This window comes from Chanodichthys erythropterus, chromosome 15, assembly GCF_024489055.1.
Source record: "Chanodichthys erythropterus isolate Z2021 chromosome 15, ASM2448905v1, whole genome shotgun sequence".
In the NCBI taxonomy this organism is placed as follows: domain Eukaryota; kingdom Metazoa; phylum Chordata; class Actinopteri; order Cypriniformes; family Xenocyprididae; genus Chanodichthys; species Chanodichthys erythropterus.
Window position 1 is genome coordinate 19,669,053 of NC_090235.1, and position 15,844 is coordinate 19,684,896.

Below are 15,844 nucleotides of genomic sequence, written 5' to 3' on the forward strand. Positions count from 1 at the left end.
GGGTAAGTAATAGATGACAGAATTTTCATTTTTGGGTGAACTAACCCTTTAAGATATTTTGTGACATATCATTTTCAGTGTATTATTTGTAGCTGGTCTGTTTATAAAGTGCTCATTGCTGGTCAAACCCCAAATGTAATGAAATAATGATTAAAACCACACTTTTTCTTTAATTAAATGTACATTGCATCAGTTTCCACAAAATGACTGTCTATATCAAATCAAGTTCTGATATTGTATATTCTTTTTTTTTTCGTCAGATTATTCAGTAATCTGTTAAAATCAGTGTTTAATTTTTGCTTGCAATAGTATGATGAATTAAAAAAAATGACAGACATTCTTTATAGTTGTAATATGTAAAAATGTATACATTTAATTGCATATTTAACTTGGTCTACATTTTTCCACAGAGTCACTTTTCATTTGTGGTTTATCTTGTGATTTCGCAAATGATTCTTGCACGAGTCTCTCATTCCAGGGTGTGTCTGTAAACTTCAAACATGGCGGAGGAGAGAACCACTGGTGGTTAAGTTTTATCCTTTTTACCCACTTCATCTTCATTGCTTTCTCTTGTGTTTACAGTAGTGTATATTCACGTATATAAATAACCATTCAATGTTTGTTGTGTGCATTTTATACAGCGAAAACAGCATTTATTTGACGGGAATTCCTGAACGTTTCTATTCCCAACAAATGTGACGCTGCATTTTATTCACAGTCCGATGGCTATTTACTAATTATCTTCTATTCTTTGGGGCTTTAATAAGTTCGATAAATAGTTGTCTGCCTCCCAATGGACCCTCATGACATATGACGTTAATACAGTATGATAGTTGATCTCGTGATTTAATAACAGCGGCAGTAAACACTAAACCTGCTGCAAAAAAACCTGTGCGATAAAATAAGTTTCTATTCTGTTCTTAGTTATAGAAAAGTATATATAATGAATTGTGATCTGTTTTTTCATCCCTAAATTGCCACACCAGTCGGTGGCAAAACAGTTCCTGATTTTGGAAAGAAGTATCATGTCAAAGGTACATTTCTGCCTAATTACACAGAACATCCCAGTACAGTACACTTGTTTTTCAGTATGTCACATGTGCCTCTTTTCTGTAGGTGAGCTGAATTTGTCTTATTCTGAAGATTCTGATCCAGAACCGTTTGAAGTTTGGTACGACCTCGAGGGGAACAGAAGTCGCATCGACTATCGTAACAGTCAGTGATCTTCTCATGATAAAGTCACATAGTGTTAAAATCTAAATAGATTATGTATGTAGTTTCTCTTCATTGCTGCTCTCTATACAGGTACAGTGCGCACTTTTCTGATTGGAAACGACTTGGATTATGGCGTCATTTACCAGATCACACCAGTGCCAGTTAAAGCAATTAAATATTTCCAGCTTAAAGGTACAAAGGAGGATCCAATACGTCCACAGGCGGCACTGCCTGATCTGCAGGGCTTTGAAGTATGTACTACTTAAAGTGCTTTTTTCATTTTCACCTTTCTCTAGTATGTATTGTTGCTGTTTGAGCATGTTGCTCCAGCGGGAGTTTTATTCTTTATATCAGTGTCACTGTTTCTGAACTCCCTGAAATGTGTGAATATGTGAATAAAATCATTGTTTTTGTCCAGTTTGAGAAGATGGAGGATTACGCAGGCGTTCAGTGTGAGGTCTGGAAGAAGGTCACACAGGCTGGTCATAAGAAGAACACATATCGTCTGTGGGTCAAACGTCCAGAGGGAAGTGATTCCCCAGCCGTCCCGTACCACTTTGAGATGGAGGGCTTCAACACTCTTTTGGAGTCCCACAATGACAAATACATGATTGACTACAGTGACTTCAGCTCACAAACTGAATCGGACATTTTCACACCCCCTGGAGGTAACTGGAGAACACACATTCAGTGACACGCCTCTTTTACACTTACAGACCATCTGATCAAAAGCTCACTGAGGTATTATGTGTTTAATTAGGAATGACCTATGAGGAGTTTCCGGATCCTCCTGAGGAGCATCAAATATTGGCCAATCCCCTTCAAGACTATGTCAGCACCTCCCCTGTTAGCCACGCCCACCGATTGTTCGGCCCCTTTAAGGAGAAGTTTAATCGTCAGTATGAAAGTGAGAAAGAGCACGAGGAGCGCGAGAACTACTTTGTACATACTCTTCGGTGAGAAAAAACAACAAACATTACAATGTAGAAGTAGTAAGTCTATGAAACTGTCTAATTTAAGATATTTTTTGTTTAACATCCTCTTTCTCCTCAGCTGTGTGCACTCTACGAACAGAGCCGGTCTGACATTCAGCGTTGGTATCAATCACTTCGCTGATTGGTCAGAGGCAGAGAAGGCCAGGATGACAGGAGGTTTAATAATTCCAGATCAGATAAAGGAAGATACAAAATAGTCCTCACACATTTCTTTGAGTCTGTTGCCAACGTTTATGTTACAGTTTGATAAACTAAAGGGGAAATTTAAAGGTGAAAAAAATGAGAATACACTGTTTAAACAAGTAGTTCAGCTCACTTATACTGTCCTCTGATGAGATTAGTGTAATTAACTCTTTTTCTAAATATTTATTTGAATAATTACATTTGGTTATATTGAGTATCTGCATCTTCAAGCTATTTTGGCAACATGTATCATTTTCAGTTTATGGTTTGTAGTTGATCTGTTTATAAAGTGATCATGGTGACGTTGGTTATCAAACCCCAGATGTATTGACAAGCTAATGATTAAAATACTGATTAAAACCATATGTTTTGTCTTTGATTAAATGTACACAACATCAGTACAAATAAAAAATGACTATCACATTAATAAGTTCTAAATTTGAACCTAAATTAAATCTGTTCATAATATAAAGTGATTAAGTCTCTTCAGAAAAGTTGGACTAAACCGCTAAATTCATATGGATTCATTTTACGATCTCTATGAACTTTTTGAAACGTCAAAGTGCTAGTTGCGTAGCCTGTCAATGGAGGGACAGAAATCTCTCAGATTTCATTAAAAAAATCTTCATTTGTGTTCTGAAAATATGTCAGAATTCTAAATATTACAGATATTTATGTTTAAAACTATTATATAAATAATACTTTGTTTTATGTCAAATAAAGCTGAAAAGTGACATTAATAAGTACACGTTAGCCTTACACAGTTTAAGTTACAGTTATAATCAGAGCTTTATCTGCTTCATTAATGACATTCACAATTAATAATTCTGTTGATTAAAGGTTACACTTTATTTTAAGGTGCTGTACAATTATACATTTACTGAGCAATAATAATAATTAACTTCTTGTACTTACTATAAGGTTAAGATTAGGGTTAAGGGTTAGTCGCATGTAATTCTGCATAATTTATAGTTATTACAGTAACAACATGTAACAAGAACTCTAAAATAAAGTGTTACCTTAGTTAACATGAATAAATTATTGTAACTATAATGAATTACATTTTAATTGTGAACAATTATTTTTTATTGATGATCATTTATAATAAAAAAAAAGGGTATTTAAAAAACGGCTTATTTTTGTGCATCTTAAACATAATTTGGGCCTGAAAGGGTTAAACAAGGGTTAAACAATCCCCATATAGTTGTTGTAGTTCCTCTAAAGAAAATAAAAGGAAAGTAAGGCAGAAAGGAAAATAAAACACTCTATAAGGGAGTTGAAGCATAAAATAGTGAATGGAAAAGCAAAATTTTAAATTGATGATTATTATTATTACTATTGTTTTGTTTTTTTATTTAAATCTTTGTAGGTAAGACACTTTCACTTGTGCACTTAGTATGTGTAATGAAGGCTGGACTCGGGTAGGTATCCAAATGCAAAGCTTTATTAATAGTGAGCGTAGTCATACAGGCTGGGTCGAACAGGGGCAAACAGGAACAGCGAGGGACAGGCAGAATCGTAGTCAGGAACAAGCAGAGGGTCAGGGCTGGCAGATATCAATCACAGAACAGTATACAAAGCAATGGTCAGGACAGGCGGCACAGGATCATAAACGAAAGACAAGAGGTATGGTGACAGACAATCAGACAGGGTATAATCGCTCGGAATTGCATCACAGGGAAAACAAGACTTCGTGGTGAGGTGGTGTGTGTGAAAGTCCTTTATAGTCCTGGTAATGCGTGGCAGCTGGGTGTGGTGATTAGTGTAGTGATTGGTGGAGTGAGTGCAGGTGAATGGCAGAGAGGATTATGGGTAATGTAGTCCGGGAACTGACAGGAACAGACGGTGATCGTGACATAATGTCCCCCTCCTGGAAGGCGCGTCCTCGCGCCGTAGATGGCACAACTGGGGAGGGGGGGTGGGTGCCCTGGAGACCTACAGGCAGGAGATACTGGATGTGCAGGCGGGTATGGAGGTCTCCAGGGCAGGTCCAGGAACTCAAGCAGCCAGTCAGGGGCCTCGGGAGGCCACGGTGGGTCAGGAGCCTCGGGCGGCCACGGCGGGTCAGGCGGCTCGGGCGGCTCGGGCAGCCACGGCAGAACAGAGTCTATAGGCGACCCTTAACGGGTCGTTCGGAGGCCCTTAACGGCCATGGTTGAGCAGGGTCCCCAAACACAAGCTCCCCACCCTCAGGTATACTGCCCCCCCCCCCCAAAAAAGTTCTTGGGGATTTCAACGGGGTACGTTGCAGGCTTGTGGGCAAGGAGTTCGGGTGGCTCTTGCAGGGCAAGACGCTTGAGTGACGCCGGCAGAGCGAGGAGCACAGGTGGCGCCGGCAGGGCAAGGAGAACAGGTGGCGCCGGCAGGGCGAGGAGCACAGGTGGCGCCGGCAGGGCGAGGAGCACAGGTGGCGCCGGCAGGGCGAGGAGCTCAGTAGGCGCTGGCAGGGCATGACGCTTGGGCGGAGCTGGAGAGACCTCTGGAATGATTCCCAGGCCCACAGCGGCCTCTTGAAGGGCGTCTGCGTCCTGAGGAGAGGAGGACGCCTTCTTCCACCTCCTCCTCCTCCGAGAGTGAGGTGACGGTTCACCGACTGGAGCGGTCTCTGGAGCAGACTCAATGGCTGGAACGCCCCCTATATCCTTAAGCTCCGAGGGGGTGGCCATCTTGCCCGTGGGCACTGGCACAGCAGCCATCTTGTCCATCGCATCCAGGGCGCTTGAGTCCATGGCAACCGGCGAGCTTGAGAGCGTTGCAACCGGCCAGCTTGAGAGCGTTGCAACCGGCGAGCTTGAGAGCGTTGCAACCGGCGAGCTTGAGAGCGTTGCAACCGGCGAGCTTGCGTGCGAAGCGGCCACCGGGCTTGAGAGCGAAGCGGCCGGCAGGCTTGAGAGCGAAGCGGCCGGCAGGCTTGAGAGCGAAGCGGCCGGCAGGCTTGAGAGCGAAGCGGCCACCAGGCTTGAGTGCGAAGCGACCGGTTGACTTGAGTGCGAAGTGGCCACCGGGCTTGAGAGCGAAGCGGGCGTCTGACTTGAGTGCGAAGCGGCCACCGGGCTTCAGAGCGAAGCGGCCACCGGGCTTCAGAGCGAAGCGGCCACCGGGCTTGAGAGCGAAGCGGCCGACTGGCTTGAGTGCGAAGCGGCCACCGGGCTTGAGAGCGAAGCGGCCACCGGGCTTGAGAGCGAAGCGGCCGACTGGCTTGAGTGCGAAGCGGCCACCGGGCTTGAGAGCGAAGCGGCCACCGGGCTTGAGAGCGAAGCGGCCACCGGGCTTGAGAGCGAAGCGGCCACCGGGCTTGAGAGCGAAGCGACCGGTTGACTTGAGTGCGAAGTGGCCACCGGGCTTGAGAGCGAAGCGGGCGTCTGACTTGAGAGCGAAGCGGGCGTCTGACTTTAGTGCGAAGCGGGCGTCTGACTTGAGTGCGAAGCGGCCGTCTGACTTGAGTGCGAAGCGGCCACCGGGCTTGAGAGCGAAGCGGCCACCGGGCTTGAGAGCGAAGCGGCCACCGGGCTTGAGAGCGAAGCGGCCACCGGGCTTGAGAGCGAAGCGGCCACCGGGCTTGAGTGCGAAGCGACCGGTTGACTTGAGTGCGAAGTGGCCACCGGGCTTGAGAGCGAAGCGGGCGTCTGACTTGAGTGCGAAGCGGCCACCGGGCTTGAGAGCGAAGCGGCCGACTGGCTTGAGTGCGAAGCGGCCACCGGGCTTGAGAGCGAAGCGGCCACCGGGCTTGAGAGCGAAGCGGCCACCGGGCTTGAGAGCGAAGCGGCCGGCAGAGGCTTGGGAATGCCAGCCGCTCGTGCTGAAGTCAGCGGAGGATCAGCCACACTGGAACATAATCCTAGCTGCTTTCTGACTGATCCAGAGACCTGACTTGGCTCTGGGCGATCAGTGGAGACGTGACGTTGCTCGGGGTGATCAGCGGTGACAGGTAACGTAGTGATCGCCATCTTGTGAGTTCTCTCCTGAGCGGCAGCCATTTCGTGACACCGCGAACTGTCGTGTCCCTCCGCGACACCCACAGTAAAGGAGGATCCACTCAGTTGCAAAGCCTGTTCTATATACTGTTCTAAAGTCCCGTCGCGATCATGTAACTGCATGATGGCACTGAGCGGGCCTGATAGTCCACCGCGGAAGAATATCATGAGACACTCCTCGGTAAAGCAGGTCAAATGCGCCAGTTCAATAAAGTCTGTTACATAATCCTCAATGCATCTATCTCCTTGATGGAGGCCGATCAACTGGGCGGTTGGATTCATGGTGGTAATGACAGGAACACTCACGAAAGCTGCTGGATCTGTGTTGGCGAAGTCTTCTGTAATGAAGGCTGGACTCGGGTAGGGATCCAAATGCAAAGCTTTATTAATAGTGAGCGTAGTCATACAGGCTGGGTCGAACAGGGGCAAACAGGAACAGCGAGGGACAGGCAGAATCGTAGTCAGGAACAAGCAGAGGGTCAGGGCTGGCAGATATCAATCACAGAACAGTATACAAAGCAATGGTCAGGACAGGCGGCACAGGATCATAAACGAAAGACAAGAGGTATGGTGACAGACAATCAGACGGTATAATCGCTCGGAATTGCATCACAGGGAAAACAAGACTTCGTGGTGAGGTGGTGTGTGTGAAAGTCCTTTATAGTCCTGGTAATGCGTGGCAGCTGGGTGTGGTGATTAGTGTAGTGATTGGTGGAGTGAGTGCAGGTGAATGGCAGAGGGGATTATGGGTAATGTAGTCCGGGAACTGGCAGGAACAGACGGTGATCGTGACAGTATGAAAGATCATACATCATGAATTCTGAGGCGCAAAGAATGAGAAGAGATGAGATCTGTCACATTTCTGGCAATGTCCATCCAGGGCTTGTAGAGCCGGCAGGTCTGTCTGAAACACAGTATACATGTGTATAGTATGTGTCTATAACACAGTATGTAACATAATATACGTTGATATGAAGAGAACCTATCTACAGTCAAACCAAAATTTATTCAGACGCCTTGAACATTTCATTCATTATTACAGTTTATTCACTATAGTAAAAAAAAAAAAAATGACGATCTCTGTGTAAATTTAAATTGTCAGATTATTCATTAAGCAAAAATAAACACTGGTTTTTACAGATTACATTAGGATGAATTATAAAAAGACCAAGTAGCCTATATAAATTTTATACATTTTTTAACTTGGTCTCAATTTTTTTTTTTCAAACATTTCTGCAAAGTTAGGGGGAAAAAATTTAAAAAAAAACATGACAGTCCTATGTCTGCTATATAGCATGTTATTTTGTTCAAATGTAGTTAATATTACATTGAATTAATGTAATTGGCCAGTAGTGGGTGCTACAAACAGTGACAGCTGCCAGAGAAAGTCCATGGTTTTTTTACAAGATGTAATATAAGTCTAAGGTGTCCCCTGAATGTGTCTGTGAAGTTTCAGCTCAAAATACCCCATAGATTTTTTTAAATAATTTTTTTAACTGCCTATTTTGGGGCATCATTAGAAATGCGCCAATTCAGGCTATGCCGCCCCTTTAAATGCTCACGCTCCCCGCCCACGGAGCTCGCGCTTGCCTTAAACAGTGCATAAACAAAGTTCACACAGCTAATATAACCCTTAAAATGGATCTTTACAAAGTGTTCGTCATGCATACTGCATGCATGCATCGGATTATGTGAGTATTGTATACTGTTATATTGTTTACATTTGATTCTGAATGATTTTGAGGCTGTGATCCGTGGCTAACGGCTAATTCTACACTGTTGGAGAGATTTATAAAGAATGAAGATGTGTTTATGAATTATACAGACTGCAAGTGTTTAAAAATGAAAATAGCGACGGCTCTTGTCTCCATGAATACAGTAAGAAACGATGGTAACTTTTACCACATTAACAGTACATTAGCAACATGCTAACAAAACATTTAGAAAGACAGTTTACAAACAATCACTAAAAATATCATGATATCATGGATCATGTCAGTTATTATTGCTCCATCTGCCTTTTTTCGCTGTTGTTCTTGCTTGCTTACCTAGTCTGATGATTCAGCTGTGCACAGATCCAGACGTTAATACTGGCTGCCCTTGTGTAATGCCTTGAACATGGGCTGGTATATGCAAATATTGGAGCCGTACATATTAATGATCCCGACTGTTACGTAACAGTCGGTGTTATGTTGAGATTCACCTGTTCTTCTGAGGTCTTTTAAACAAATGAGATTTACATAAGGAGGAGGAAACAATGGAATTTGAGACTCACTGTATGTCATTTCCATGTATTGAACTCTTGTTATTCAACTATGCCAAGATAAATTAAATTTTTAATTCTAGGGCACCTTTAAACTTCACAGACTTCACTGAAGGAGCGTCAAATGACTGAGTGCAATAGAATGGAAGTGCAATAATTCTGATGAAAATATACATATTACTGCTTTAATTATGCATTTTGTTAAATGTTTAATATTACTCTATTAATATTACTAATATACTTAAAATGTAAATAAATAAAAAGCAAAAAAAGTTAAATAATATATCACAATTATAAGGATGTTTATTTTTTATTTCATTCTAATGTGAGTATATTTTCACAGTATCAGTAGCTCACCTCAAGATTCAAGCATTTCTTTTAAGTTACTTTCCATCTCTCATTAGATTACACTGATGAGAAATTAAACCTGTTCCTAGGTTTCCCTCTTATAGGAAATTACAAGATACTCTTGAAAGGTGTACGTGACTAGAACAAATTAAAAACAGGAAAAGATGACAATGAGAAAGGGTGCAAAACACCTTTGTCTTATTAATAAGCTTAAGGGGAAAAATAAGTTCACCAAAAATTAAAATTCTGTCATCATTGACTCAAATTGTTCCAAACCTGTTAATTTCTTTGGTCTGCTGAACACAGAAGATATTTTTGAAGAATGTCAGTAACACAGTTTCTGGTTCACTTTGACTTCCATATTTTTTTCTTTACTATGGAAATCAATGGGTCTGTCCGTCAACTGTTTGGTTACCCAAATTCTTCAAAATATCTTCTTTTGTGTTCAGCAGAACAAAGAATTTAACAGGTTTGGAACAATTTGAGTAAATGATGACAGAATTTTCATTTTTGATTGAACTATCCCTTTAAGCATGAGAGATTACACCCAGAAGATTGGATCACATGCGATGGTGACTAATATTGAGTGGGATTTTATAGCTGCAAACCGAGCCTCAGAAAAGAACAACTGCAAAGGAGTCTTCATCATTCCTGAAGGACTTTAACCTGCTGTCGGTGAGTAATTTACGGTTTATGCTAGATTTGACTATCCTGACCCTACCTGAATAATCATAGGGTTAAAGGTGATAAAAGGTCACACCAACTAACACTATACAGGACAGATGAGATCCCCTCCTCTACATACAGTTCTGGAATGGAAACCAAAATTTTGCAAAACAATCCTCACACATTTCTTAGAGTAGTTGCCAACATATATGATAGTGTGTTTTTGCAAGAGTTTGTCATGCAGATCTGAGGGAGAAAAATTAGAATTCATTGTCTTAACAAATAGTTCAACTAACTTATACTGTTTTCTTATGAGAATAGTGGTATTTTCATCTTTTGAATAATTATATTGTGATAAATGGAGTATCTTCATCTTTAAGATATTTTGTGAAATGTATCATTTTCAGTGTATTATTTGTAGCTGGTCTGTTTATAAAGTGCTCATTGCTGGTCAAACCTCAAAACTTTTCTTTAATTAAATGTACATTGCATCAGTTTCCACAAAATGACTGTCTATATATCAAATCAAGTTCTGATATTGTATATTCTTTTTTGTCAGATTATTTATTATCTGTTAAAATCAGTGTTTATTTTTGCTTGCATTAGGATGATGAATTAAAAAAAAAAAAAAAAAACTCAGACATTCTGTATAGTTGTAATCTGTTTATACATTTATTTGCTTATTTAACTTGGTCTACATTTTTCCACAGTGGCTGTAGCTCATCTCATGGTTCAAGCATTTCTGCTAAATTTCACACATGATTGTTGTCTCTCATTCCAGGGTGTGTCTGTAAACTTCGAACATGGCGGAGGAGAAAACGACTGATGGTTAAGTTTTATCCTTTTTACCCACTTCATCTGCATTGCTTTCTCTTGTGTTTACAGTTTACAGTGCATTTATTTGACAAATTCCTGAACGATCTCGCAGTGAATGTTTGATTGCCAACAAATGTGCCGCTACATTTTATGTCCGATCATAAAGTCCGATGGATATTTACTACATATCGTCTATGCATTTTGGCTTTAATAAGTTCAATAATATTTGTCTGCCCCCAATGGACCCTCATGACATATGATGTTAACACAGCATGATAAGATCTCATGATTTAATAACAGCGGCAGTAAACACTAAACCTAAACCTAGTATGCGATAAAATAAGTTTTTGTTCTATTATTTGTTATAGAAAACTTGATATAATGAATTGTGATCTCTCTCTCTGTTTCTTCCTCAGATGCCGCACCAGTTGGTGACAGAACAGTTCCTGATTTTGGAAAGAAGTATCATGTCAAAGGTACATTTCTGCCTAATTACACAGAACATCCCAGTACAGTACACTTGTTTTTCAGTATGTTTTTCAGGCCCCTGAAAGCTCACTGAGGTATTATGTGTTTAATTAGGAATGACCTATGAGGAGTTTCCGGATCCTCCTGAGGAGCATCAAATATTGGCCAATCCCCTTCAAGACTATGTCAGCACCTCCCCTGTTAGCCACGCCCACCGATTGTTCGGCCCCTTTAAGGAGAAGTTTAATCGTCAGTATGAAAGTGAGAAGGAGCACGAGGAGCGCGAAAACAACTTTGTACATGGTTTTCGGTGAGAAAAAAACATTACTTGATATTTATTTATATATAAGATTGTGAAATCACTGACATATTTTAAAATGTTCCTTTCCATTATCAAGTACATTAACATATTCTACTCAAAGCAACAGTACTTAGATTGCATTAAGAACACAATCACAATTCAGTTCAGTTTATAAGATTTTTATAAGATGTCAGATGATATCATTTGAAATTTCATTTCATTAATTTGAAACTTCAACTTTGATTTTCAGCCAGATTCTCTTGGTTACAGTAAACAGACATGCCAACTGCCTAGATAAAAGAAGTTAAAATGTATGATTACAAAATGTAAAGGTATCAAGCAGTCTGTTAAGTTGCCTTATTTAAGATACATATGCTTTCTTTTTTATATCCTCTTCCTGATCAGGAGTGTGCACTCTACAAACAGAGCCGGTCTTACATACAGCGCCGGTATCAATCACTTCGCTGACTGGTCAAAGAAAGAGAGGAGGAAGTACTGCTAAAATTGATTAGTTGACCTAATAATCGGTGACTGAGCAATGAAGTAAATAAACACCTCTCTTAATTAGAGGAAAAGTGTGTGAAATTACAGAGTTTGTTAACGACTAAGTTACTAAAACAAAAGAGAATTTGAAGTTGCACTAACTAAATGCATTGTTTTTCTACTAGTTTACTTCATTAGATTAAGAAAATTTAGTTGTAGTTAAATTAAGTTGCAGTTCGCAAGTGAAAAGCAGAATTAGAAGTTACACCCAGAATTTATCATGTAGTGGCTTTAAGTAACCAGAAACCACTTCATCCTTGTCAAGAAGACACAAAAAATCCTGCTTATTCAGAAGCTGAAGAAAGTCCATATGGCATCAAAGTACCACGAGAGATTCGAGAGCAACTGATTGGAGAACGCTTCTCCAGAGCGACTGCACGAGCTGTGATGACGACAGCTATTTCCTGATTGGCCAGAATTAACAATGATGTGCTTTTTGTGTTTATGACACTATAAAAACTCTATTTATGTATGTTATTGTAACTGTATGGATTGTTCTGTTCAATAATAATAATAAAAAAGGTTTAAAATACTCTTTTCATGTAATTCATGTAATTCAATGTTATATTGGTTTATGTTTATCAAAATAAAACCCATAAAAATATAAAGTTTATATAAAGTGTCCGACTTGTTTTCAAATCTTCTGATCAGTAAGGGAAGATCCATCCCAACTCAAACCACTGGAGTTGTTTGGATTACTTGAACATGACCTTTATGTCCTTTTTGGAGCTTGGACTGTTAGATCCATTGGATTTCATAGGATGAGAAATGGCACAACGTATGATTTCACCCTAAGGCATCAATTTATTCATCAACTTTCTTAATCTCGAAACTCCATTTCTCCAAAAGGGAAATTTTTTTTGGGGTTATCTAAAATAGATAACATTCAGTGGAGGAAAACATGGTTATTACCATATAAATACTGTATATTGTTACAGATCCCTTGTTCCCCTGGACTCCATTTCCCATGATCCTCCTGTTTCGTCACCTGCACTCACTTCCCTCGTCAGCTCCTCATCGTCACTCATCACCTGCGCTGCCCACGGCCCCTGACCCGCCATGGCTGCCCACGGCCCCTGACCCGCCATGGCAGCCCACGGCCCCCTGCCATGGCTGCCCACGGCCCCTGACCCGCCATGGCTGCCCACGGCCCCTGACCCGCCATGGCTGCCCACGGCCCCTGACCCGCCATGGCTGCCCACGGCCCCTGACCCGCCATGGCTGCCCACGGCCCCTGACCCGCCATGGCTGCCCACGGCCCCTGACCCGCCATGGCTGCCCACGGCCCCTGACCCGCCATGGTTCTTGGACCTGCCCTGGAGACCTCCACTCCAGTCTACTCCTCCCCCAGCACTGGCATGAGGTCTCCAGGGCGCCCGCCCCCCTCCCGGTTGTTCCATCTATGGCGCAAGGACGTGCCTACCGGGAGGGGGAGGTACTGTTACAGATCCCTTGTTCCCCTGGACTCCATTTCCCATGATCCTCCTGTTGTGTCACCTGCACCTCCTTGTCCGTTCTGTTTGTTAGTTGCTAGTTTGGTGTACTCTGCCCTTTGTGTTCATTAAAGTATTGTATGTGTAGCGCCCCCTACCTGTCTTTCTGTTAATTAAATAGAGCAGCGCACCAGATTCATTAACTATGTGCCTACAGATGTTGAAGTTAGGCCCCTCTGGTGTCACAAATTAATTACTTCTTTATAAAGCTATTTATAATTATGAACTATTCTAAATGTGATATATTTAATGTATTATACATATACTATAATAAATAGTCAAGCACAAACTCTTAGATGGATAACAAAAGATAAAGGATTTAATTAGAACAGAAATAGAAAGTCAAAAATAGAATTTGAGTGATGTGATGCATTCACACAATCACATAGACTTTAAATCTGACCAAATTAACCCCCCAAAAAGGCTATATCGCAGGTGACAGGAGTACAGAAATGGTCTCTGTAACAAAACACTCAGAATAAAAAAGAAAACTAAGTGAATTCACTTGGAATGAAATGTACAAAATTATTCACTCTGGATGTCAGTAATCACTTTGAATACTCACAGTTGATAAGCGCGCTGGATAACAACATATAGGACGATTAAACACTGTGGTGCGAATCAAACAGCGATCTTGGAATCCTGTAGTAGGCCTCCCGCAGCTCCTCGATCTCGCTCTCCCTCGCCAGCCGATGAAACGCTCCTCCCACGCAGCCAGAGGAACCCCAAATATCGCGGGTATTTGGGGCGCTATCTGGTCCTCAATGTCTCCCTCGTTGTCCCGAAAACAACAATGCTTACTTTCGCCAATCTGTTTTGTTTAAATGTTCCGCTAATTTAATAGTCCGGTTCAGATGAATAACATAAACCGTACGGGATATTAAGGAAACAGTCCGTACGCTGACGACACCGGAATGTCGTATAAACACTCACAGCGAACTCACAATAAACACAAATAAACAGGACTCGGGTTTCACACACGATCAATATTACAGTTTCAGATTTTTTAAACTTGTAAACTATTCACCACTCTATTACCGCATACCGCGCGTCTCTCTCATCCCTTGCATATCTCGCCTTCCCCCCTTGTTCCTCCTCCCCCCACCAAAACATCCACTCAAAATACCTAACGCATAGGCGCGGGCGGGACTTAACTCTCTTGAACCAATAAAGTAATGAAAGACCTTGTAGGTTAAAACCACATTTTTCACATGTGCATAACACTCTAACTTGATATATGTTCTTAAAAGCATACATCCACTTATTTAATATATCAATATATAAAGCAGTGGACTCATTACCTGTAGAATATTATTCTACTGGGTTACATATGTTTGTGGAAATCCGTGATCTGCCTCATCTCTATACCAGCTACCGTAACATACATAATTATTTTTCTAGCATGTTATATGTTTGGCAGCAGTTCTTCTAACCCTAAATGATGGAGTGTGTATCTTTTCATTTCTTAAACAACCATGTAGGAAGACACATCGTGGCCTTATTCCAGGATGACAAAGCCATTCACTAAAAAGGCCTTTGGGATGTGCTGGAGGAGACTTTACAGAGTGCTCGACTCTTGCATTATCAATACAAGATCTTGGCCCAAAATTGATGCACCTCTTTGATGGAAATATATGTTGTTAATTCTTGGTCTAGGAACATTTAGTCCTGGGCTTAGATTAAGCCAGGATTCGGCCTTAATTCAATTAGGACATTTGGTGTGTCCTAGAAAGTATGTATTTGGTAAATATGTGTTATAGCAGTAAAATGTAATCAGGTTAACTTTATCGAGGGAGAAGTCGAAAACGAAGTCAAGATAGAATTAGATTTATATTTAGAATGATAAAGTTTATGTTGTATAACAATTTTTCCAAAATCAGATCCGGCCTCACAGTGAACTCTCTTTACCTTATACAGGTGAAAACTGAAGAATAGTCTGAACAAATAACTGTCCTGTTAGGCCTCACATCCTGTACCCATCAATCTCATAAATAGCTAAAGAGTATATAAATAGTTTAATTTGCTATTTATTTACACATCAGCTATATATAGTTCTATGTTCTCACTGTAAATCAATGTTTAACACAGTGAACTTCAGCCTATTGTAAACAATGCTTCATATAACACTCAAACAACCACTTACGAGCTGGCTGATCTTCAATTTGAGCTTATTCTAGTAATTTAAAGCTGCAGTGCGTAAGTTTTGCCTCTTTATCGCCAACTCTGTTTGAAACCTGCAATTGCAGTTATTTGTGGAATTATCATTTTTAACCAAAAAAAGTTACGGACTGCAACTTTAAAGTTAATTTATTTCTCCTAACTTCTAATGGCTTTTTGCATATTTCAACCAATAATTTAGGAATTATGTTTGCAGTGCATTTTGCCCAGGGGTGAAAAGTGGACTGATTACAGGCGTCCTCAACAATCACCCCCACAGTCTTTACCAAGGGTTATCAAACATAGTCCTTGTCCCAGTTCAATAAATATTTGTTCACCCCCCAATGACCACTCATGTCATATGACGTTAATTCAGTCCCTTTGTGTGTTTTTATTGTGACCTTCTGTTACTGGCGTGAACA

At 41.3% G+C, this 15,844-nt stretch overlaps 1 protein-coding gene across 2 annotated transcripts; it reads left to right on the top strand.

Moving 5' to 3' along the window:
- Positions 1–12: 12 nt before the first annotated feature.
- On the top strand, positions 13–2,750 carry LOC137037320 (counting factor associated protein D-like). Of its 2 annotated transcripts, none has more exons than XM_067411215.1 (7): positions 13–525; positions 987–1,034; positions 1,117–1,215; positions 1,306–1,466; positions 1,634–1,883; positions 1,976–2,171; positions 2,269–2,750. In XM_067411215.1, the coding sequence occupies exons 1-7, from the start codon at positions 501–503 to the stop codon at positions 2,405–2,407; spliced, it is 918 nt and encodes a 305-aa protein (XP_067267316.1). In that variant the 5' UTR covers positions 13–500; the 3' UTR covers positions 2,408–2,750. The 2 variants fall into 2 exon arrangements, with proteins under 2 accessions (XP_067267316.1, XP_067267317.1); XM_067411216.1 differs by having other exon boundaries at positions 13–522.
- Positions 2,751–15,844: the final 13,094 nt, after the last annotated feature.

Coding starts and splice junctions, on each gene's coding strand:
- LOC137037320 (XM_067411215.1), top strand. CDS start 501: ATGGCGGAGGAGAGAACCACTGGTG. Junction 1,035..1,116: donor AAAGAAGTATCATGTCAAAG/GTACATTTCTGC, acceptor TCTTTTCTGTAG/GTGAGCTGAATTTGTCTTAT. Junction 2,172..2,268: donor TACTTTGTACATACTCTTCG/GTGAGAAAAAAC, acceptor CTTTCTCCTCAG/CTGTGTGCACTCTACGAACA.